The sequence below is a fragment of the Embiotoca jacksoni genome, unplaced genomic scaffold (assembly GCF_022577435.1).
Source record: "Embiotoca jacksoni isolate LCO1_2020_lvr unplaced genomic scaffold, fEmbJac1.0.p SCAF_22, whole genome shotgun sequence".
NCBI lineage: Eukaryota > Metazoa > Chordata > Actinopteri > Embiotocidae > Embiotoca > Embiotoca jacksoni.
Genome location: NW_027185363.1, coordinates 5033105 through 5059551, shown reverse-complemented (window position 1 = coordinate 5059551; position 26447 = coordinate 5033105). Strand labels below are relative to the sequence as shown.

General features: G+C 42.0%; 1 protein-coding gene across 1 annotated transcript in view; it reads left to right on the top strand.

Moving 5' to 3' along the window:
- Window positions 1–20024, top strand: part of cdh2 (cadherin 2, type 1, N-cadherin (neuronal)) — a 62252-nt gene extending 42228 nt beyond the window's left edge. The window contains exons 5-16 of the mRNA XM_069157433.1: window positions 1225–1380; window positions 2668–2812; window positions 3123–3295; window positions 4347–4484; window positions 4995–5180; window positions 6426–6679; window positions 7380–7522; window positions 8606–8839; window positions 9646–9879; window positions 10143–10282; window positions 15435–15599; window positions 18266–20024. Coding sequence (XP_069013534.1) covers window positions 1225–1380; window positions 2668–2812; window positions 3123–3295; window positions 4347–4484; window positions 4995–5180; window positions 6426–6679; window positions 7380–7522; window positions 8606–8839; window positions 9646–9879; window positions 10143–10282; window positions 15435–15599; window positions 18266–18472 — 2175 coding nt within the window. The 3' untranslated portion in view covers window positions 18473–20024. The remainder of the gene's footprint in view (window positions 1–1224; window positions 1381–2667; window positions 2813–3122; window positions 3296–4346; window positions 4485–4994; window positions 5181–6425; window positions 6680–7379; window positions 7523–8605; window positions 8840–9645; window positions 9880–10142; window positions 10283–15434; window positions 15600–18265) is intronic.
- Window positions 20025–26447: the final 6423 nt, after the last annotated feature.

Genomic DNA, 26447 nt, shown 5'->3' with positions numbered 1-26447 from the left:
CCATGTTAAAGCTTACTTCCTTACAGACTGTTAAATCCTATACATGCTATATGTACGTTTTATTTTTAATTCACACATATTTGAAGGGATGCTGTTAGGCTTTAGTGGATGACATCAGGAAGAGGAAGGTCTCTGTTTACTCAGAATGGATCCACACTGTAGGCACAAAGGGTTTCAGCTTACACGCCAAACAGGATAGACAGCCCAGCCAAGACGGAACTTCAATACTATGTAGACACTCATTGTACGCGCTCTCTCACTCATACAGCAACCTATTTGTAAACCCAATTCTGGGATTAGTGCTGAAATGATTAGTCAATAAGTGGGTAAATCCACATTAACTCCTTATCGATTGTAATACATTTTACAATATAGTTTTGCAAAGTATAACTTCGTTTAAAAAATGGGTTCGACTGAAGATTTCAAAGAATGATTTGAAGACGGGTTGTGAAGCGCAGTTAAAAAAAAAATTTCAATTACAATTTAAACACTAAACAGTAAATATTTCAAATGAAAAATAAGGAAGCATCTTAAATTGTAGCCGTTAATGTGATATGTTTTGTTGAGTGTTTGCAGATTATCAGCTTGAAACTGCCCACCGAAAAACAACCTCACAGGTCTTTTGCAGCTCTTTACGTGACAAGCAGTCATATAAATAAGCACAATTTGGTGTCCCTAGCTCTCCTTGTTAGATGGAGGTTTGGGTGGTTGGATGAATGGATCGATACGACAGTGGACTTGGGTGCAGGAGTCTGCTATTGGCTTCCTACCTCCGAGCAGAGAGTCGGGATCGCTTTTTAAAACCGTGATTACTGCTTCCATGACAACACAGGTTGCATAATGTCTGCTGTACGAGACCGCTGTTTGCTTCCAGCCTGCAACCACGAGTCAGGACAGTTTTTTTTTTTTTTTTTTTTTTTCCCTAACCAAGTATGTTTTGCTTAAAGCTAACACTAATTTATGAAACACTCCTGTGGATTGTATTTGAGGGCAGAAACAATCAGGCTATTTGGTCATATGATTTAGAGAGCTTGTTTTAATGTTTCCATACAAATAAATAAGTGACACAAAATTTGAGTTCAAAAATCCTAAATTTGAAAGCATCGTTATCCAAGTTTTTAATTTTTTTTTAAAAATGTTTTTAAATTTTAAGTCTTTCTGTGTCAAACAGGCTATGGTAAGAAATATTTTGAAGCAACCACTAACAAATCTTTACACCCACAGATCCGATCAGACCACGACAATAAACGGTCCCTGAGATACAGTGTGACAGGCCCAGGTGCTGACCAGCCACCCACTGGAATCTTCATCATCGACCCAATTTCCGGAGAGCTATCCGTCAACAAGCCCCTGGATCGAGAGCACATCTCCAACTTCCACGTAAGTCGCTAACAACAATAAGAAATTGGCTCTTTAATTACGTCTTCGTGATTTGAAACAGTTTGTCCAATCTACCTTATCAAGAAAAATGTGCTCTCGCTGGCAGTTCGTACATTCCTCCCAGTTGGCGTGTGCTCCAGGGTCATATGTAGCCTAAACAGTCTCCTCAGACTCAATAAAGACAGAGCTCCCAGGAAATCTGACTTATCCGTCTGAGAATTTACAGGATTTAAAGTGAATTGAGTGCATGTTAGATACATTATGATAACCTCCAGCTGTAGGGCTGCTTTATTCATTAGTGTTTTTTCCATTACATTATAATGGTCTTTAAATAATGCACTTCGAACCAAACTGGGACACGTCAACTGAGGTTGTTCTAAAATGAAATCGCAGGCTTCGACATGTTTTATCTAATAGAGTCGACTCAAGTGATCCTGGAAGGCCACGCAAGACGTTCACAACAAAAAGCCAAAGCTTTCACAGATGTCCTTGCTGATTCAGTTAAGTTGTATAAATGGAAACCGTAGAACAAAACAGGAACAGCTAATTATTGGTTTAGTTTTCAGTATGAGTTTCCCCTCTACTTCCTGTAATTTCTCCTATGAATTTCACTATATGCACTTGACACTATGGCATGCAATTCAGTAGTTATTGTATATTTCAACTACACTGAAAGGTAAACACACATAGGCAAATTATGTAAACCAAGCAAAGCCTGTAGATTTCAATACCACATCTATCTACTATATTTATTCGAGAGCATGAATGGGTGGGATTATATGAAATATGTATCAGTGAATTGAAATCCTGTGTTCGGCACAAACCTTGCAGTTCTGCATATGCAGGAAAAAAAAAAAGCACCAACTTGTTCTTGTAAAACAAAAGAGAACCTGGGCTGTTAGTCAACAGAATAAAGATGATGATAATGATAAATATGATATGACTGAAATCAGAATGGATTTGTTTCAAGAGACATCCATAAAAATGTAGCTACAAGGCTCTGTGGCAGGTATCTGACATCTCGTGTCATGTACACACAAAGCTAGTTTTGGGAAAAACTTGGTCTTTATACAAACAGTCTCACTGGTCTGAATGGAGGGAATTTTCTAAAACACTTCTCTTACACAGTGAAAGAGTTCTAGTTTGTGGAGTTGATTATCACATAAGTTTAATTGGTGACATTGAGTGAAGGGTTAGAGGTTTCTCCCAACACTGATTGTTTGTACAGTTGACAATAGCCATTGCTCGAACAGTTCTACAGTCCAGTGTGTTTGTGTTTTCCTCCAGCTGAGAGCTCATGCAGTGGACCTGAACGGCAACCAGGTGGAAAACCCTATTGATATTGTGATCAATGTGATCGACATGAACGACAACAGACCCGAATTCACCCACCAGATCTGGAATGGCACTGTTCCAGAGGGTTCCAAGCCAGGTAATATACTACATGAAGTGCGTTCGCTGTAGTCTGAGCCTGCGGCTCAGTGTGCAGCCGCACTGTTAGCAGATCAAACAGCATTCCTGGGGGTGGCCTCTTTGTTAACATTGCTCCTGCAGTATTAAAGCGATCAGCGGCATTGTAGGGTTATTAAAGAAACACTGGTTATATTACAGGGCTATAAATCTAGTAGTGTTTCATATCGCACCATCCACTCAACTTCTAATGCTTTCTGACTGCAAATGAAAAAATAAATACAGGTGACATTAAAACATTGCAATTTTCTCTCCTTCTTTGTATGCCACAGGAACATTTGTTATGACAGTAACGTCTGTTGACAAAGATGATCCCAAAACAGCTAACGGGATGCTTCGTTACAAGATCCTGTCTCAGAATCCCGAAAGTCCGACCTCCAATATGTTCACCATCAACAACAAAACCGGAGGCATTATCACAGTGGCTGCAGGCCTGGACAGAGAGGTAGTCAACACTTTTCTTTCTGGGTTTTTGTTGTGGTCAATTTTTTTTTATATATTGCATCTGTTTTTAAGTGACACTTTCAATAGCAAGGCAATCCACTTTATTAATGTTTTTTTTTTTTTGTCTCGCATTTGTTTCTTGCTGTAGAATATCTATCGGCATATCATTTTTCTATGTTTACACAAATGGATTGTGCGATATTTAAAAATAAGATGACAAAACACAGCTTGAGTAACGTTGCTAACATCCAGATTGTCTGAGCACTAATGAGGCAAAGTGAATTGTGCTTGTTACCAACCAAATGAGAAGTAGAAGTGGACTTGGCTGTTTCACACGAATTTACTCTTACAAGGAGGCTCCGTGCAATACTGAGCAACTAAATGTTTCCGTTTCTTCATTCTTTCTTTTCTTTAAATCAGAAGCTTTAAATGCATCTTCTTTCCTTCATTGCCTGTATGCTGCAAATGTTACCACTCTTTTCATTTAATTGGAATTGCATGGCCGTTTGAGTAAATAAATAAAATAATATATACTGTGCTGAGCCAGTTGGTGCAATTCTAGAGAGGGCAATCTGGCTGAGGTGGCTGCTCAATCACTTCCGCCCCGGGGGCCAGCGTTTTATGTGCGCCAGTTTCCACCATGAAAGTTATTTGCCCGACTCTCATTACCGAGCAACTGGTCCATCACCTGAGTGGTTTTTAATGTGAAAAGAGTCATTTGTTAGCTTCATGATAGTGTAGCAGAGGTGTACTTTTCACACTAGCACACACAATACTCAAATCACGCCATAGGGAATAAATCAGATTTATATAAAAACCTACTATTAGTCATCATAATTAAGAAGATAGCCTATTCAGATTTGCTTAATCTTAGTTGAACACAGATTAATACTGATGCAAAATATGTTGTCATTTTTAGGGACAATTGTAAAGTCCATCGCAATCTAATTCAAGGCTTTCTGAACCTTTTTGTGCTCAGTGTTCGTTCTACTGTTGCAGTGGTGTTGATACAACCCCACCACTATAATCACATTTCTCTTCTTCCCTTCTAGAAAGTACCTCAGTACACGTTGATCATCCAGGCCACTGACATGGAAGGCAACCCCATGTACGGCCTGTCCAACACAGCCACTGCTGTCATCAGAGTCACTGACGTTAATGACAATCCGCCAGAGTTTACTGCTGAGACGGTAAGAAACAAGCTCTTATCCGAGATGTCAACTCGGTAATCTTGGCGTAAGAAAAGCACCGCAATGGACCCCCGCTTCACCCCAATGTGGATAAATGCACTCAACTGTCAGTTCTGCTCACTTACCTAGTTGTGCTTGCCCTGCATTTCTGAAGCCATACAGATATACAAGTCGTCAGCCATGCGTAAAGTGTTATATCCTCCTCCAAATGTTGACACATGCAACTACGGGGATGTCTGCCCCGAGTGAAAGAGGCACTTACTGTGCTCGTGAATCACTGAAATTTGTAATGCTACTGTTGTGCTATCAGGGGAGCATAGGGAATGAGCTGACCATGACGACATGATAAGTTACCTTAGATGTCTATTTACCCGAGATTGGTCCTGCCGTGCCGCTATGCGAGGAGGGCTTGGTGCTTCTTTTTTTCTTCTTTTTTTTTTTTTTTTTTTGCTGTCACAGCAGTATCACTAACAGCTCGCTGTTCTGTATGTTCATGGTTTATTCATGCAGTTTTTCGGCGAGGTGCCCGAGAACCGCGTGAATGTCATTGTGGCCAACTTGACGGTGACTGACAAGGACCAGCCCAACACGCCGGCCTGGAATGCTGTCTACAAAATCACCGGGGGCGACCCCACCGGCAGGTTCTCTGTGCCCACTGATCCAACCACTAACGAGGGCCTGGTAACTGTTGTCAAGGTAAGGCCTCCTCTTCAAACTCCACCGCTGAATCCCCTGGAGATGCATAGTCTATCTATGCGTGTATGCATGTACAGTATGCATGTATGCTATACTGACTGAATTTGTTTTTTTAGAGTACCCTGCGAGTGAATGTTTTTACTGAAACTATTGATGTTGAATTTGATTTAGGGGAAGATGTCTTAAATGCCATGTTGTTCCCTGGCAACATGGCATTGCCAGGGAACAACATACTCAGTAAACCTTTGGTATTCCCAGACCCCAAATTCATTGCATGAGTTGATAAGGTCATGGTCATGCTCCGTTGGAGATGGCATCCGGTCGTTGTATCCCTGTGTGCATAGACCTGAAGTCAAACTATCGGAGCAGGCTTTAACCAATTGGCATTGAATATCATATGACGTACGTTGTGCGCTGAAACTCACCAAGACGTAAACAACAGAAACCTTCCCTCGATGTGACCAGTTTGCAATGCCATGTCAGTAAATGACTATTGCAGACCGTAAAGTAAATTTAAAGATACAAGGAGCATTGTTACTCCAACTGCTCGCATCGCTTTATCTCGCTCTACCACTGGCGCCATAGACTGAAATACAATTTGAAACAAACACTTTGACTTCAGCGTCATCACACTTGGCCAACCCCACTGGTCCCAGATTTGTCTGCCCTTCAGAGTGGCTGACAAACAGTGTCTTCCAGACTATAGTCACAGCGAGTAAAGGGAACACATTAATAATCCAGCTGTCCAGTTTAGTTGCTTGAAAAGTGGAAGCATTCAACTGTTGAAGAAGAGTACAAGTACTACAGTTTTGTCACGTGTACATTACAGTTTTTTTGCATACGGATTAATTTATGGGTCGTGATTGTGATTGGTGTGAGTGCTGTTACTGGCAAAATCTCCAGCTTGGATTTCGTATAAATTCCAAATGTTTAGTATATTGTTTAAAGTGAAAAACAATTTTAAAATTCAGACCACATTTCAAATGGAATAAAGTGGTTTCACAACTCTTACACCAGCTCTCTCGCTGTGGCACATCCTTGAACTGACCACAAAAGGATTCTGTCTCTATCTCATCCCACTGTCTGCGGCAAGCTTTCACTGATATTTTTTCCGGCTAACGGAAGAAAGGTCTTTAGTTCTTCGAGTTGCTCTTTGATCAGTGTCACATAACTGAAAATTCGAGGTGATTGAGTCTATCCTGCATTTTTATGTGTGATTCACTCTCCATGTACCCTCTCTTCCAGCCTATCGACTATGAAATAAGCAGGACATATGTGCTGACAGTGGAAGCGAAGAACGAGGTTCCCCTGGCCAGAGGCATCCACTCTCCCCGACAGTCCACTGCCACTGTCTCTATCAGAGTGATCGATGTCAACGAGAGTCCCTACTTTGAGCCCAACCCCAAACTCATCAAACTGGAAGAAGGGATGATGCCTGAATCCACGCTGACCACCTTCACTGCTCAGGATCCTGATCGCTTCATGCAGCAAACCATCAGGTAGATTTTACAGCAAAACGATAGGTTTGAGAATCAAGTCCAGTTCACAGATGTGGAAACTTTAAATTTGCTTCATTTCCAATAATTACGCTTTGGAAACACTGAACGTGTCTTGACGCCAGTTTCTATAATTTAAAAGGCACACTTCAGTATGTGTGAACAAAGTGGATATGATATGACGGGTTAAGGTGGCAGCCATCCACTTCATCCGTCCTGTTCAGATAACACTAAGCAGCCAGCACGTCTCCATCTCATTCTTGAAGACGCCTTATTTATTTTTTTCTTTTCATCACAGCTGTTTGGCACTGGAAGTGTTTATCTGCCTGAAAACAGTCCATGAGAAATAAGCTAGCTTTGTAATTCCACAGTTTGTCCTACAAATTAGTTTGAGCTGCTGATAACAAGAAGCCAGACTGGTCTCCCCTGTGAGCCTGTTCTCAAAAGTTTGAATAATTATGTAAAATGCATGATGTCTGAAATATTTATTCTATGTAAACAAATAAAAACAACAAAAAAACACTTTTAGAGTAAAGAAATGCTAAAAGTGGAAATGGAGACTAAATCTGTCAGGATTTCATTCTGGAGAAAACAGAATTGAACCATTTTGACTTCCTCACTACTTATATAAGAGAACCTGCAGATAATTAGAACATATGAAACATTGTGTAAATCTCTTTTTTTCTTTTTTTTTTTGCCTCAGATACACCAAACTCTCAGATCCAGCCAACTGGCTAAGGATTGACCCCAACACTGGCCGGATCGCAACAATTGCCATTTTGGACCGCGAGTCTCCCTTTGTGAAGAACAGTTTGTATAATGCAACGTTCCTGGCTTCTGACAACGGTAGGTAACCATTTGAGTGGTACTACAGTTGCCAAAAATACCTTGTTGAGCTCCTGTGATGCACTGGTTACATAGTTCAGGTGTTTTAGCTGGGCCGTTATACAAGCACTTTGTTCCAGGCCATTATTGTTAAGAGCATTCAGGAGGAGATAATGCTTTCCTTTTCAAAAGTAAGCCTTGTGGATGTCTAATGCAGCCTACCTCTCAAAGGTCAATCTTCCACCTAGCAACACTTTTGACGACCTCTGTGGTGTTTTCCACCTGAAGCCGGCGCAGGAATGCACCACATCTGTTGAAAAATCTATCTCAGTTACAGCCACAAAGATGTTCCTCCGTGCTTGAAGGTCGCTCTTGTACCAGGCACTTGGCATGTCTGGAACGCTGACCACCTTAGTCGAAGGTTAATGTACTAGCAATCCCAGAACCGTCCGGAATGTGGACGTATTCACCTCTTCTCTGCACTGGTGGGATTTACCTCTGTTCGGGTTTACCCTGTTCTGCGGAGCATAGCTTAGGCCAATAGGCTTAAAAACTCTACCAATAAAGAGGTTTCTCAGCATTAATGGGTCAGGATTGGATGACTAGCTCCTTTGAGCGTGGCCTGAATGGTAAAAAAGCCTCTTAGCTGAGTGAATACATAGAGGAGCCTGAGAGGAGCGACAGTGGGCTCTGTTTGTCTGCTTTAGTATTCCCATCCCGTGTCCTTCATCAGGAAGACGTTCTTCAGGTGCGCGCGCGCGCACACACACACACACACACACACACCCCCCAAATGTTCTGATATCTAAGTCTTTCTGTCTACCTCCTCACTTGAGATTAGATTCTCAGATCAGTATGCCGTTTGTATGGGGCATCTCCCACCAGAGTAAATAGCTGTTTAAAGTGTCACATTATAGCATGAGACCCAAAGAATAAACTTGATATTTTGCTTTTCTCTGTCGACTGTATAATGATTGCAAAATGAGAGTTGGTATTTCAACAGCGCATATTCCTTTCCATATGTAAATGTTTTTTAAATCCTTATTCTCATAAATATGGATGTGCTGCTGAGTGTTTGTCTGTGTCATTCTACGGTCCATTCAGGTCTGCCGCCAGCAAGTGGCACAGGCACTCTCCAGATCTACCTGCTGGATATTAACGACAATGCACCCAAGGTGTTCCCCCAGGAGGTGGAGATATGTGAAAAGCCGGAGCCAAATGCCATCAACATCACGGCACTCGACGGAGACCTGAACCCAAACGCTGGGCCGTTCGCCTTTGAGTTAGCCCACCGGCCCTTGGATGTGAGGAGAAACTGGACCATAACAAGAGTCAATGGTAAGATACAGAACATGCTAAAACTATTTCACATTAATAACTCCAGTTAGATTAATATTTTTTTTTCCATTCATCCTGTATCAATACCCTCGACTAATGAAGTAAAACTAATCTTCATTTTGCTGTCAGAGACATTTGTGTTTGTTTCTAAAGCGAAAGAAGAGAGGACGAACAATAACTGCCATTTTATGATCAACTTGAAAACTGTAAAATGTGAAACAATGTGTGCAACATTCAGCAGTTTGTTGTTTGGTAATTAAAGTTGAAGATCTGTGCTCCTTCTGAGCAACACTGAAGAAAATGGCAGAGCAGCGAATATAAAAATATATTAACTTCACTGAACAGCCTTAAATTGTTTATGCTAATTTCAAACAAAAACATGAGTGGAAGAAGTAATTTGTTGTGCGTTTGCTATTAGATAGTGTGACTCTAAATGCGGTGAATATGTCTTAATAGGATAATGGCATTTGGATTATCGCAGCTGGGAATTTAGCCTAAGCAGCATTATCAAAAGGTATTCAGTAGATTTATAAGCTCCAAATCTAAATCCTGACCATGTTTTGGATTAGATATGCTGATGCAACTCCCAGGTAGGAATTGATGCTGCATATTTGTAGTAATAGGAGTAATCATGCTGCGAACACAGTCTATACAAACGACTGTTCAGAGTTTAGATTTAATCCCCTCTGAAAGATTTGTCCCCTAAAGAGACATAAACAGTTACTTCATCTCTCTGCTACACATGTATTTCCTCCTCTGAGAAGGAGCCATCACAAATCACTCACTCACTCTTTCTCTCCTCTCAGGTGACTACGCTCAGGTGAGTCTGAAGATTGGCTTCCTTGAAAGCGGTATTTATGAGATCCCCATCTTAATCACGGACTCGGGCAACCTGCCCATGTCCAACGCCTCCTACCTGCGGATTAAAGTGTGCCAGTGCGACATCCATGGAGACTGCACCGACCAGCAGCACATCATGGCCGCCGGTCTGGGCACAGGCGCCATCATATCCATCCTCCTCTGCATCATCATCCTCCTCAGTGAGTGTCTCAGTGCCTCTCTCAAACAGCGCATCACCCGAATGCACACAGGGATTACAAAGAGAGCTAAACATGATCCGAGATATCACTAGATTACTGTAGGATTACCAAAAAGATAGGCTTGATCAGGCCCACATCCAAGCTCTAAAACCTCAGATCCGATTACATTTGAAAATATGCATGTTATTATTATATTTTTTTTGTAATATGAGATCTCTCTCTCTCTCTCTCTCTCTCTCTCTGTCTGTCTGTCTGTCTATTAGTTCTCGTGCTGATGTTTGTGGTGTGGATGAAGCGCCGTGATAAAGAGCGTCAGGCCAAGCAGCTCCTTATCGATCCCGAGGATGATGTGAGAGACAACATTCTCAAGTATGATGAGGAAGGTGGAGGAGAGGAGGATCAGGTAAGAATCATGTGGTGAACAAATGACTTAACAATTCTGGTGCTATGTTAAAGACCTACTCCGATGAAACTGACTTTGTTAACGTGTTTTTTTGTTTTTTTTAATACGCTACAACCCATATCATGAGCAAAAAAAAGCAGTCGTGACTCAGCATTTCTGGGGACCATATGCATATTAAAAAAAAAATCCACTTGTGCTGAATGAAGGCGAAGGTGTAGAGTTATAGCTCAACTATTTAAAGGCACGAGGGGATTTTTTTTTTTTTCCTGGAAACAACTTTTAAATATGTAGTTTTGATGAACAGGGATGAGGTTTTCGGGGTTTAATTAATCCCAAGAGAGGAACTTAAAAAGCCCTGAAAACCTACTTTCTACATCACATTTTATTATAAGTGATGGTGTCCTACATTCGCACATTTTTTTTGCCAAAGAAAAACCGAAAGATTCCCGTTTGTACGACTGTCTGAGCTCTCATCATTGGTTTGATGTTAAACTTTTGTGCACCAGTCAGAATGACAGTTATGGAGGTGATAAAACCCACACAGTCCCTGTGTGTGTGTGTGTGTGTGTGTGTGTGTGTGTGTGTGTGTGTGTGTGTGTGTGTTAAATTACTAATAACTGAATAATAAATATATTTTAGGTATTGAATTTAATGTCTACATTATTTAGAGATATTTAGATCAGTAGAAAATAATTCAGATTTGAAAAAGTATTTTTTTTTGTGTGCATTTTACCTGCATAGTTCAGTAGAAAGTGATATGACATCTCACCAGCACTGACAGTAACTGTAGTTACAACATATTTCTGATCTTTATAACCCTAAATAGCTTTACTTCTCGTAACAACTTGTGATATCAGCTCCAACACATTATCAGGGCAACATTTGTATCAGCTGGCGAGCTGAAATGTGTCGATAACAGAATATCATATTATCAGAGTTGTAAATTTGTTTTTCTTATTGCTTGATAAGATTGTTCCTGGTTAAAATCAAGTTGGTTTTTTTTGTTTCTCTACTATATATTGTTTAAATAAGTTATTTGTAAGGTAACATTTTTGTATTTCTTGATCTTTGGTTGTTTATGTAGAGAAATCTTGGTGTCTAGTATAGAAAAAATGCGAAAGAAAGCCGAGCCATACACATCATAAAGCTGTACAGTGCCTTTGAGAGGGTGACAGAAGGCGAGTGTGTGGTCTTTGTTGGGAAAGAATATTCAGGTCACATCTATGCAGCATGGAAGCTGTCTCTGTATAGCTGAAGCAGCATAAGGACAAAGAGGACCACCTAGATTCTTTGTGCAAGCATACATAAACTTACAATGCTTCTCTCTAGCACTAGTCGTGCTCATTATGCTGCTACAAGATACACCTCTCAGTTAGTCACTATGAGGGGTAAGAAGGTTTTCATTGTAAATTGTAAATAGTACTTTTCTCCTAGAAGGGAGCCGGGAATCGAAAGCTGGAATCAATAAGGCAAACACATTTTGATCCAATGGTTTCTGGAAATATTGGAAAAGTTTCTTCAACTGGAACTGCTCCTCGCTTCGCAACCCAAACACACCCAAACACACACACCCACACCCCCCCACGCACACACACACAACACAGCGCCAAAGGCATCAATAAAGGCACATTTCTGTATCCTCCTGCACTGATCAGGCACACATACACAAATTCAATTGTCCTAATAACCCCTTGTTAGCAGAACGGAATCATTTCATAAAAAAAGGCAGTAATATACCAAATGGGCTCTTTTCTTGCCACTGGCTGAAGTGCTTCGGTGGTTTAGGTATAGTAGAAATGTGCGGGAGACCCCGGTCTGACCCAACGCAGTGCCAAATTAGCCTCGGAGACTTGTAATTGCTGAGCTGATGTCATTTAGAAACAGACATCTGCTGTGGGGCAATAATGAAGCCCTGTCTAAGGTAACAATATGACTGGAAAGCCATTACGCATCTGCCAGCGATTAGGCAGGAGGGAGTGCACCCACTTGTGCATTCACATCCACAGTTTCACATGGAGAATGCACAAACTTGTGGACCAGAACCGGTTGAAAAAAGGAAACTGTTGCATGATATAATGCGCCTCAAAGGCAAACGAGCGGGTACGGCAATTTGTTGGAGGGAAAACAAGCTTCCATTTTGAGTGGCGCAGAGAAGGGCATGGCGCCAGGAGAAAATGGTCTTGTCTGTGGAATCGGCAGAGTCTGTGTTGGGTAAAAAAAAAAAATTGACCTGACTATCCCGGCGATGTGGTCTTTATAATGCCCACCTCTGTTCTCCCTATCTCCCGCTGCGGAGGAAATTGAAGTGTCAGACCATTGGGTGCTCTCACAGTATATGATTTTAGCTGCTGCTGCCATTGCCCTGGTTTGTATTGGTTTGTGAAGCACTCATTTCATCAAAGGCAGACAGCTGATCAGGCCGCGCTCCCCGGACATGGAAAATATAATGCAAAAATAAAAAAAACAAATAGAGAAGCCGGTGTGCACAGGTGAAGTCATCTGCTTCTTCCAATGACCTCAGAATAATTTGATTTAACCTTCAACAGTGTGGCTTTGGAGGCACACTTTGAAAACGGTTTTGATTTGTTTTTCGATCCCATGTAGGAAGCGAAACAAAATGAATCCGACCTGTTTATGCAGATACGATAACTGCTGCATGTTTTTGTCGCCGCAGATAAAAAGAAGTTCATCACGTCTCTGAAATCTTTTCAAGGATCATTTCAATTTATGACAACATGGGGCTTGCTTTTGTACTTTTCACCTTTATTTGAATTATTTTAACATTGTACAAAGGGAAGTAATTACTAATGCTTCATTTACATTTGTTGGAATTAGGACTGGGCGATATGGACAAAATCAGAAATCAAAATATTTTCGACCAAACATCTCAATATTGCAACAATATTACAGTGAAGCCTATTTGTTTTACGCAAAATATTCACATACGTGACGAGGTTTTAAAGTGGATAAATAATAGAACGCTCTGCTAAGTTCAGAAAATTACATAAATTTACTGACATCCAGCATTTAAAATCAAGAAAAGACAACACTTATGCCATGTCAAAATATGACCATATCCCAAATGTAAGATGATATCTACTCTCATATCATAATACAGCTATAATATAGATATATTGCACTGCCCTCGCTTTAAATAATAGCCTAGTTTGTAAAATATGGGAAATACTTTATGCTTATTCGTCTTCCCCAAAGCTAAATCTTTACGGTGGATATGAAATTTAACAACTAGAAAAAGGGAGAAATAGCTAGTCTTGTGTAATTTAAAAGTAAAAACATGTGGCCACCAGCAGCTCTGTTTCCAGTCTTTGTGCTAAGATAACCAGCTGCAGGCTCAAGCCTTTAGTTGCTTGGACAGACATGAGAATAGTATCAATCTGCACATCTAACTCTCTGCTAGAAAGCAACTAAGCATATTTCCCCAATAATGTTCAACTTTTTCTTGAAGGCATAATTTAAACAGGCCAGCACTTCAGTCAGATGATCTAAAACACTTTTAACAGATGGGATAGTGGAAAGCGAAAACATCAGAAATGTTATGCTCACAACTACGCTGTGAACGTTGGTCCAAACTAAACCAGAAACTGACCGTCTTCCAAATATGTCTGACTACCCTGAGGTTTGCTGTAAAAGCTGATTAGTTGCCTGTGTTTAGTGTCAGTAATGTCTTTCCCCACATCTCTGGACGTGAACTGCTGTCTCCAATGTTGTTATTACCCACACAAGTGATGACCACACTTATTCAAATAGATTTGAATGATGATCGTCTCAGCTTCACATTGTATTTAAGGGGATGGTTTGGACTTGCTGTTCTCCATTATTCGGGTCCTTTTTTAAAATCGCTCGGCTATGTCTCACAACAGATAAAGTGTATAAGGCTTAGCAATGTTCAGTCTCCCGTGTTTGAATGTGGGTCATGAGTGCCGGGGGCAGCCATTTCACCAGGCCAGTGTACGTGTGAGGAGTCAATTCCCTGAAGGGGGCTGGTATGTCATTAGACCTTCCTGCTTAGTTCAGCCATTATATGGCTCTGCTGCAATCCCTGTCACCAACTCCTGACCCCTCTGGTGAGCGACCTCAGACAAGGTGGAAATGGGAATCAGACTGAAATGGACCAAAAATGATGGGGAGGCTGTTATTGCACAACGTGTGGTGACCATTATTCCTCTCCAGCTGGCTGCAGGGCTTTTGTTACACCCCATGAAATCACATGAATAATCAATATATTTGTTTAAGATTGCAGATTATACCTATTTGCATGGAGATGAGCACGTTTTTTGTTGTGTTTGTATAGCTGGGTTGTTTGTGCATCATCTCAAAGTTTATATGTATTCTCATGGTTATTTTTACATCGGAGTGTTTCACAGCTTTTTTTTTTTTTTTTTTTCTTTCAGGGAGTGTCTGTGTATGTAGGTACATGTGCAACTGAGCAAAGACAATTTTGAAGGGGGATATTAGAGATGGATGGATTACCGAAAATCTCTTAAAGAGGGACAATCCATCATGCACGCTTATTAGGCACACACTGATTCTCAAATGGCATTTTCTCTATCATATCTGCTGTCATCCTGATACCATCCAGTCATTCAGCTCAGCTTGCTCAGCTCTTCACCGCAGCCTCTTTTCCCTCTCCTTAACTCCTTTTCTCTCTTCACTCTTTCTCCACCTCCTTCCCTGCCCATGACTTTGCACAAACTGCAAGCCATTCAGGTTGCCTTGGTAATGTTAATAGGATTAGCAATGGCTTATGCATATCCACCATTCCGTGTCTGGGCATTGATTAGAGCAAAACAGTCGCCTGCACATCCTTCCTGCAGCACAAGGCGCAACTACAAACACTCACTCTGCAGCGTATGATGTGGTCCTCAGCTCGGACCCCCTCAGTGCTGCCTCTTTTTATGTGTCAAATTGTCCCTGGGCTTGTGCTTCACAGACAAGAAGATTAAAGTTCCCCTCGTGTTCCCCTCAACTCTCCTCGCTTGCATTCTAACTTTAAAATCTCCCACTCCACTCAGCTGAACTTCTTCCTCCTCTTCACTGCGCAGGAAGTGTTTACCTATTTGAATAATCACACTCGGTTTGGGGTCTTGTCACGCTGCTCGGCTAAGTCCCATCTGTCTACGTCTTCCCCCAGGATTATGACCTGAGTCAGCTCCAGCAGCCGGACACGATAGAGCCGGATGCCATCAAGCCGGTGGGGATCCGTCGTCTAGACGAGAGACCCCTCCACCCAGAGCCGCAGTACCCCATGAGGTCAGCAGCACCTCACCCTGGAGACATCGGAGACTTCATCAATGAGGTAAAAACACCAGCCAGCAACAGTTATTGAAATCCGACATGGTTTTGATTCATAGTGAAATAAAATCCAGGGAAAAGGGGGGAAAAAAATGAAAGGATCAGTGCTGTCGCAAAGCTGTTGAATGATTTTCTTCCAATAATAATCCTGTATCTAAATAAACAATTTGGCTCCTCATATGACTGAGAATCCCGCTCCGTCTTGTAGTGGGAGAGAGATACTTTCAACTGAAACCATTGTTATTAGAATTGTTTTTGTCTTTTCCCAGCAGAAAGTATAAACTTTTCTCATTTCAAACGTATCCGCTCAGACATGTCTAAAACCCAAAAAGTACATGATGCTAACTTGCTTGGATATAATTGTTTTTTTTCTCCTCACTTTCCGCCAAAGTAGAGTTATAGATGTGTCAGCATAGAAATAGAAGATGAGAGAAGCAATGCATTGGCTTTCTATGGGAGTGCACTGTTCAGAGTGCCCTCGTTTGCCTGAGGCCATCATTGACTCCAGCATGAAGGGAGAATGTAAAATGAAAAGAGCAGTCATATATTTTTCACAAGCTCCAACAGACAAGAGTTTCACAGCATTACAAATGGAGTTCTCTCCTGGTTTTTGGATGGCGCCCATGTTTTTAGATTAGAACTTGCTCTTTCAGCTGTGCACCCCGACCATCCATCCCTCAGATCCCTTCACCGCGGCACCACTCATTTTCTCTGTCTCCGCGAGTCACGAACACACCTAATACATGTCGTAACGGAGGGAAATTTCATGTTTGCCAGCCGCACAATAAAGTACAGCTTGACAATGCGCGACGTCTCTCGTCGGACTTTTTTTTTTTCATTTTATTTTAAAATGCTCACAAGGCTTTTGAGACGTTTCTGAGCGTCCTGACCCAGAAAACGCTTGCTGCAACCAGGCAACATTGATCTGTTTTTAGTCCCAAATTTGACTGCTGCTAAAGCTCAGTCATGGTAGACTCTAACCTCACTGATAGGGCTCGCTGCCAGAGGAGCGGGGAGACAGAGGGGGGGGGGGGGGGAGCATGTCTGATCTCCATCCTGAGTTGTGCACATGCCCCCGGGAGCTTGCGGCTCCTAATTAAATTAGAGGGGCAAAAAAAAAATTAAGGCGTAGGTTTAGCATGAGGATTTTAACCTTGCAGTCGGACAAACAAAGGTCTATTAGTCAACTCCTGGTCTGTGCTCACAAGAAGGGGGCAACGTTAAATACATTAGCACCAACCTGCCACGACCTCCCGCGGTTCACAGGTGGACACGGTGACCGCGCTGAAGTGACGGCATTCATTGTTTTGCATTGTGCCTCGTTTCAGCCCCGGTGAGGTTGAATAGAGAGACCGTTACACATCTCTTTGTTATCTGGGGGACAGAGACTCCAAAAAAAGTGAGAAGGGTTCACAGTTTCCCGAAGAGTCCTGATTGTCTCCAGCTTGGTCGTAATGAAACTACGAGGCCGCTCCTGTGATTGAATAACTTTATGAAGCTGCCACTGGGGTTTTGGCTGTAAATGGAGGGGGCTATAACCAGCAGAGCGATTATGGTTGTAATTGTAGTGAATGATCCATCTGTCATATTTCCCACAAAATTATCAGCACCACAGCCCTGAGCAAATACTTAACGAAAGCTAACAAGTGGAAAATAATCGCTAAGTGCCCAGGCACTTTAATTCAATCCATCGTTTTATTTAAGAGCATTTCAGCGCCATAATGGCGGCACAGAGGAACCTATAAATCTTTGACAAGTTCCCAATGAGCTGAGGTCTCGTTCTCTCTGTGTTGTGTTGCTCCACTTCTTTTAATTCATTTATTATTTGTTGGGTGTCCTCAGTTGTGGTGATAAGAGGGAGAAACCAGGCCTGGATCCAAAGTGGTTCATGGCCAAAGCACATCTCAACTCCTAGATTAGCAATCCATCAAGTCTCCCGAGTCCCGTTAGGGAATGAGGCTGGAAATCAAGAACAATCCATAAGGGCCTCTCATGACGCTATGAGGATTTCTGGGAATGTCAAGCACAATCTTCAAAATAGAACCACCCCCACCAGCACCGCCAGCCTCCAGATAACACGTAGAGATGCGCATGCGTGGCAAACACACACATATGCTCTCATCTCTGCTTCAGTTCAGCTCAGTGCTTCTTTCTACAATTTAGGCAGGAGTCAGAAAAATATGAAATATTAAAAGTATTAAGATCTAGATGATAGATGAATTAACTATCAGTGCCCGAGTCGTACTGCCTGTGCGGGGGTGGGGTGGGGTGGGAGGGGGAGGCTTGCACAGGGGTGGGAGGGGGAACGTGGGGGGGTGGGAAGGGGAGATGATTTCAGTCATCTGAGGCTGCTGGTCATGCTCAATCTTGGCTTTTGATCAAGCAGCGGATAAGCCAACATTCCAGAAAACAGCAGGAGAGTCTCAACTGAAACCCAGAGGAAACTCACTGGAACATAGGAACCTGATCAATGTGAACAAGAACCTGATTTCCTGAACAAGAGGAGGCAGAACCTCTGACTGGCTTCAGGATAGATTAGCCTGTTTGTGTGAAGCAGTGGATGGGAGGGCGCTGCGCCTGTGTGGCTCAGTCTTTGTTGCAGACAGTGTCGGTGCCCAGACGTGGTTTAATCTCCTCATCTAACCGTAAATTGTATTTCCTCCTGCACAGGGACTGAAGGCAGCAGACAACGACCCCACTGCTCCTCCCTACGACTCCCTGCTAGTGTTCGACTACGAGGGCAGCGGCTCCACAGCCGGCTCCCTAAGCTCCCTCAACTCCTCTAGCAGCGGGGGCGACCAGGACTACGATTACCTCAACGACTGGGGCCCTCGCTTTAGAAAACTGGCGGACATGTACGGTGGGAGTGACGACTAGGACACACAGCCACACCTCGGAAGGATAAAAAAAATAAAATAACACAAAAAATAATGAAGAAAAGGAAAGATTTCCTGTTGATGGACACGGACAGCTTCTGATATTCCCTGAGAGAGTGATAGAACTGTGACAGAAAAGAAACAAAAAAATTTACAAATAAATAAACATTGATTCCGACTTTTTTTCAAAAACAAACCAACCTAGGCTTATTGTTGTAGTCTACGCATACATATGCTTGTTGAAAGCTTAGGCATAGGCTGTGGTCCAGTTGTGGAGGATGTGGGAGGGAACACTGGTGGACTGTCACCACTCAGATTGTTGGTATTGAATGCGCTCAGTTACACTTGAATTTCACAGTACAGAAGCACTGGGATATAATGTGCCTTTTTGTACATTTTTTTGGATCTAAATGATTAGTTTTATGTTCAAGGCTTTAATGGTACTGACTTTTGGAGTGATTTCAGACAAGGTATGTTACACTCTGGTATGCTTCTACATGCTTTCCCCCCCCCCCTTTGGTTACACAATGCTCCTGTTTGTTGAAGATTTATTTAAATAAACCACAAAGATGAAGAAATGAAGGATCATCTGTTAGCTTGGATGGAGAGAAAAACAATTAAGAGCAGCACTGTACAGTACGCTAGACTTCTAGACTTTCTCACTAAAAACATTTAAAATTATGCAGCTGGTTGCAAATAAAGGGAGTTATGATTCATACTTTTGTAGCAGATTTTTTTCTTTTGCATTTTATTTTTTTTGAAGTGATGTAGTATTTTACAAAAACTACAAAAAAAAATGTTTTGGTCTAATCTATGTACACTTCATTTGCCTTAGTCATCAATCTGATATATTCAAGTTTTACTTCACTGTAAAAAGATGTGTGTACATAATGTGTTTTTTTTCTTTATCTTTTTCTTTTGATGTAGTATATGAAGAAGTGCAAAAAGTTCCAAACTTGTAAATGTATAATTTGGACTACAAATTCCAGTTTTTTGCATGTTTTTATCTTTTCATGACAACAAAAATGGAAAAAAAAAAATGTTGTTTCCCAAATTTATTTACAAAGTGAAAAAAAAAAATAAAAAAAAAAATCTGGGTGACATTAAATGTGTAGAAGTTAAGAGAGTTTTTTGTATAAAACATGAAAAAAAAAAAAACCCACGTTGATAAAAATTGAAAAGTAGTTATCATGTCAGCACAACTGTTGAATTTGTACCAAAAAGGGGTGAGGTGGGAGGGGTGGGGGTTACACGCTAGGCACTAATTACTGAATCAGCTTTAAGACTGGAAAAGGTTTAGGACTTAAGCCTTGTGGATAACCATGTGTACTGGAACACAAATTATACTTCTCTGACCCCAACCATCCAAATAAAATGCTAATTTTGGAGCTAAAAACTGCCTCTTTATTTATTTGTTGTTTCTCAGCATCGTTGTAGAGGCTTAATTAGATTGTGAATTGTGTAATCTATCTCAAAGGACGGTAGCTTTAAACCCAAAATATCTCGTTGTGTCATATTTTGCCAGAAGAGAGAATAAATCAGTTATACCCTTATTTATTTGTTGTTTGCACACACTGTAAAAACAAAATCCAGACACTTAAAGGCCTACACAAGTCAATAGATAATGTGTGGCTGGGAGGCAGTGAACTAAACAATAAGCTCATTCTGTAACACTGTTTCCTGAAGACAAGTCAAGGTTAAAAGCCCAATCCATCCAGCACCTGTGCGCTAGAAGGGATTTGTACCGTTGAGGACTGCAGGTCAGATTGGACGTGACCTCAAAACGAAGAACGCCTCCAAATACTGCCTGTGGGGATTCGTGCATGTATCTGGTCTCCCGGGACATTTGCAAGGGTGAAAAATACAATGATGTGTGTGTGTGTGTGTGTGTGTGTACACACCGTACTGTATGTGGAGGTGGTTACGATCATCTCGGCCGTCACGTGGACGGTGTCTTTGGTTGAGGAAAGTCACGGCGCATCAGCCGTTAAGCCTTCACCTGCCTTTCGTCTTCCCCTCTCGCCTCGATTACGTTGGGATTTGTAATTCACAGAGCCGCCCTTTGCCAAGTCGAACAGACGCGCACGCGGCTTATTAATTCTACCAAATTAGACGGGAGCAAGTTTGGGTTCGTAGTCTTCACACAATGCACAGTGAATCTCTATTAGAGAGCAACCAGTGAACCGTACGTGCCTTTTGTTTTCCAGCTGGTGTAATCACTGGAGCTGGTCTGTGTTAATCAGTTCCACATCCTGTACCTCCAAAGAACACCGGTGTTTCATACATGCCACGAGCATGAACCAAAGGAAGTATTCATATGCAGACTTGTTTTCACATGACCTTAATTGTCTGATGCGTATCACTTATCTCAGAGTATGCATAGCTGCGCTCTCCCTTCACTAGAAGCAGCACAAAATTTGACAGCGCCCAGTCGAAAGAAATGTTCAACAACAAACTGTCTGACCTTGAGGTGTTGTTTCAACGGCAACTGAATCAGATTTGCTCAGCCAAATCACTTCCTTTGACTTTGAGGTTTTCAAACCAGACAGCTGGTTTTAATGCGTTTCCTTTTGTTTCTGCTTCCCTGACAGAAGGGCTACACCACTTAAACCTTTGGCTAACTACTTTCTTTGCTTTGATCTCGAGCAGCCACAGATGTGGGTAGTGACTCAACATCTTAGAAGCGCTTCGTCAAATCCTTTTTATGGCTCAGATGTGCCCAAACTGTGCATCCAAGCACTTTCACAAGATTGTTCACCATTAAAAGAATAGTTTGACAATGTTTGAAAACATGCTCATTTGTTATCTGGGCCAGATTTAGATGAGAGGATTGAAAAAGTGTAAAACATTGGACCTTTAAAAGGTCCTATTTAGGTGCTAGTGTCTTTGGACAGAGCCAGTCTAGCTGTTAACCCCATTTCCAGTCTTCATGCTAAAATAACCTAAACTAAACTAATCCACTTCTGGCTGTACGCCTATATTTAAAGGACACCAGAAAGAAAAAAAAAAAAAGCACCTTTCCCACGATGTCAAACACTTCTTATAAATTGCATCACAATGCCGCGCTGTACAGTCTTAACGCCGCCTCCTCGCGAGCTTTAAGTCCTCTCCCACCCTGCCGCACTGTCATCTTGATGTTCAGATTGCTCCAACGGGTTCATATCCACCAAGCACTCAAGTCCTATTTCATTTTTTAACCCTCAGCAGGGTAGAAAAAAAAAAAAAAATTGATATTCCAGCACTGCACTTCAATTTCACAACATGGATTATCCCCGAAGGTACGCTGGCAGTCTAAGAGAGGCCAGGACATAAAGACAGCTGCTGCACAGCTCCTTCACTATCCAAACCCAAAACATACAGTACAGCTCTGTGCCATTTATAGACATGTGCTGGTAGAGACTGTGGAATAATGCAATGAAAAGAGGGTTTCTGGATTCTGATTCTGATTCAGACAACTCTATTGATCCTAAGAAGGCAATTCATTTGCAGCTTACCCAGTCCACACTGTTGCATACAACTGCTAAATTCACATACAATGGCACAATGAGCTGCACTAAATAAAATAACACATTTATACTTTAAATATACTGTATGCAAAATCAAAGGATAATATCGAGTTTTGTGAGGATTATAATTATTGACATTGACTGACTGAGCTGTAATTAGAATGACTATTGTGTGAGAAGCATATTTTCTTCATTTATTTGCCATATGGTCCAGCAAGGTTGGGTAAAATAATTGCTCCAACCAGTATCTCATTTGCACATTTTAGCTCGCTGACAAATGGATAAAAATAGTAATGCAGGGTAATTTAAATATGCAGAAAATTATTTGCAAAGCTAATTAAGTTGGAGAGGAATGACACTGGTTTGTTCTGCCAGTTTATGCAAATGTATTTGACATACAAAATGCACATAAAAAAAAATAAAAAATGAAGCAAACACCTCAGGAATACAAAAACGATAAATAAATAATGAATGTGTTATCAGTTGTTGGCTAGCAACATGGGCTTTGTTGTCTCTCCTGGAGTGAAATCTGGCTTTTATGTGCACATTGCATTCCAGCGACTCCCTATCTTTTCCCATCAGACACTGCAATATGTGCTGGGCAGATTATTATTTTAGTTTTTTTTTTTAATTCAAAATATTAACTCCAAATACGAGGAGGAACTCCACTTATAACCCCCCCGAGCACTCCCAAGATGTTCTTTTTGGAAACCGGCTGCAGATTGCTGTTCTTACAAGCACCCCAGGGCTACTTTTATTGACTGTGAAACAATGCTTTCACCAACACCCCCTCACCATAGCAGATTTACAAGACAGCCATCCTCAGCTTTCTGTGTGTGTGTGTGTGTGTGTGTGTGTGTGTGGCTGAGCAAGTGTCACCGAGCCACCCGGCCCTCTGTGGGGGGACTGTCAGTAAACATGCAGAATACAGACTAGAATCCAATGCAAACCAGCTTCTAAGTTATGCTGCTCCTGACCTTTGGTGGACTTTGGGAAGATGGATGCTACCCGGGCTATCGATAGAAATTTCTGGCCCCGAGCAACGAGAGCACATTTCTTACGCTTTCCTAGCCCTGCACGCTTGCCTCGGAATGAATAAGTAAGCAGGCTGGATGACAGAGAGCCCACACTAGGGCACACGCAGTCTTTAATATATTTGTGTGTAGACCTCGTCACCTGCGTAGAATGAATATATTTTATTTCCAAATGGCTGTCCTCCAAGTGTAATATTAGATCAGTTTGTTTGGATTGCCTCACCCACAGCGAGCGAAAAGGGTGGACGGGTTGTTGTTTTTTTGAGTCGCAGGTCGTGCGACTCCGCTGACATCCAGCTTTGATCTACGGGTCCCCGTGTTCTCCCCGACTGCGGGCGGATATCTCTCGAATGGTTTACCGTCTGTTCCAGCAGATATTGTTCTGCCTCTGTTCGCGATACTGATTCATCAGCTCTCGTTTATCAGGCCCCATCTTCCATTATTTCTGTGGTCCCCACACAGTCGTGACACCGCGGTCACAGAAATGGAGAGAGCGAAGGAGGCGGGAGGAGGAAGAGGGTGCAGTGAGAAGAAGATGATGAACGTCGTTTCTTTCGTAAGATGCACGTCGGCTTGAGGCGCTGAGATTTCCCAGCTTGTGTGCGAACGTTCAATGTCACTTTCTGCTGCCTGCGAGTGCACGGGAGGCATCTCTCATCTCGTTGCGGTTTCTCTTGCATGAATGGTTGATGTGCTCCACAAAGGACGTGTAATCATGAACCATGCGCACACATTAAAAGACACCCAGGCCATATTTCTTTCTCCGTTTCGATCTCCCTATTTTTCTCTCTCTCTCTCTCTCACACACACACACACACGCACGCACGCACGCACGAAGTAACCTTTTTTATCGCAACTTGAAAATGACTAAAAGAAGCAATTACATTAAGCTACTACTCACTCCAGAGAAATACATTTCTGATCTTTTTATTCTCATGTGAAATAGAATATGCAAAAATTGAGCGAGGCGGAAGAAAAAAGAAGAACGGCATGGGAAAAAAAAAGAGGGGAAACAAAGAATCCCTCGAGAGCCGTCAGATTTATTCATGCTTTTAAACACTTGACATTCCATCACCCTCTTGTCATTAAGGCTTCAGGTCCCTCTGCCGCGCTCGCACAATAACTGGATCATTTTCTTCCAACGTGCACACATCTGGCACTGTGGTCTTGGTGCCGACTGCTGAAGGACCTCCGTGATCAGTGTCTGATACGTGTGCCGTAGGGCAGACGGGCCCCGAGAGTGCTGCCGACGCACAGACCGAAGGGTTGTTATATTGTTGTCTATATGGAGGAGAAATGGGGCCACCGGGTAGGGCCGGCCTTTCCCGTCTACTGACTCTTTTGTACTCGGGCATTTGCGTGGATAGCCGAGAGCAAGAGTGACAAGCCGTCAGCCGGGCGGGAGCAGAATCTCCGGAGCGTCGTCATTCGAACATCGTCAAAGAATGCTAGGCGCGATATGAGCTTGCACATCAATGGGAGTGTGTTTTCATCAGCCTGTTGTTTGTGTGACATCTGTAAATTGTCAGTTATTATATAAATTACAGCATATCGCTGTTAAGGAGCACTTGGAAAGCATTAGTTAGCTCTGACATACGTGTCAAACCATCCACCGTGATTGGCTAAGGAGTAATAAACACAGCCATTATAAGCTCCCTTTAATCCTTTTTACTTCTTAAAAATTCAATTTGACCAAAATCCTATGATATAATAAACAGCTCAAACTGGTATTTCATGCTAATATGATGCTGCCCCAGCTTCTCTCAAAAAGGTGCAAAACAGATTTACATGGCGACTGGATGATGTTAAATACGCTTTCACCCCACACTGGTTAATTTCGCTTCAGGCCATCATTTTTCTCAAATGGCTTCTTCTTTGGATTTGACCCTTTAGCCTCAATTCTAAGTGGAGAGAAGCTTCAAAAGCTGCGTGGCTTAAACCAGGAAATTCTGCGCTCCCTTGTCACCGAAAGTTTTTTTTACAAGCAGTGTCCTTTAGAAGTCCAAAGTCCGAGCACAGATTTTCACTCAGGAGATTTTAGAAGTGTCACATTGGGCCTTATTGCTAACCTGGAGTCTTGGCTCATTTGCATGTCTCTTGTGGATGGAAGAGATAAAAAAAAAAAGAAAAAAAAATACATTCGGTTATTGCTTCACTTAATGAAATATTCTGAGACGTTGATTTATGTCGGTGTACAGTCTGCTCGTTATCGAGCTAAATGGCTTCTTTTTTTTTTTAAAGGTTGCATCCATGAAACACCTTTCTTTTTATTACAGCTATAATAACACCTTAATAATTCCTACACTGAAGGGAACATGAGAACAGATATAAAACTGCCGCTGCAGTTTTTAAACATTTCAAAACAGCTCCACAATATCTATTTCTTCTTTTTGTTTTGTGTTTGTCCACACAAGTATTTTTAGCACACGCACACACACACACACACACACACACACACACACACACACACACACACACACACACAAAGGACAGGACAGGACTGACTCGCAGCACAAAGAAGAATCCTAAACCAAAGCAGTGAGAGGACTGCCTCACTGGATTTGTTTACAGCATGGAAGAATTGCATTACCGGCAAACAAACACACAGACAGGCCAGATGCTGCACAGACCCACAGTGCTGAGGCGGGTGTGGGAATGAAACTACCACAGCACAGGACAAATTCAGGATATAACAACATTTGCCCAGTGTATTGTAAAGATCAACCTCTACATTCTGCTGGATTATCCGAATTTACACAGATACAGTCAGCTAGGTATTTTTAATGCCTCTTACGTAGACACGGGCTTTAAAAATACGATGTTTGCATGGCTTGTTTTCACCTGCAGCACACAAGACTATTTCATCTGTGAAGGAAGCGCAGCACTAAAAGACAGATGAAGATAGCAGTGCCAAAACTAAGAACCCCCATAAACTCTTCAGTTTTGCAAACAAGCAGACATCCACGCCTGCCAAGATGGATAAATCATCTTCAAGGTTCTAAAGCCCCAAACGCAGAAGTCAGAACTCTGACGCAGCTTTATTATCGGCGTGAATAGCATACTGGAAGTGGCTTTGGTCAGGCGCACAAACAAAAACAACACGCATGACGAAGAAACAACAGCGCCTGCGTGCGTGCCTTTTCGTATTGCCGTTTCAGTATTCTTGTTCCTGGCAGCGGTATTACTCCACACGGCAGCCAAGAAGCACAAGTATGCGGTGTCCACAGTCAGTGCAGATGTGCAAACAGAGTCAGGTGCCAAAGTTTTAAGTTCGTGGTTACATGCAGTTAAATGAAAAAAGTGGCCTTTTATTACTCTGTGAATCAATCAACTTCAAAACCCTGCACACCGCTGATGAAGTTATGTGACCTCACGAATCCCTTTTACATGCACCATTCTTCCAATTAGAGAGCCAACGTTGGAACAATAACACAAA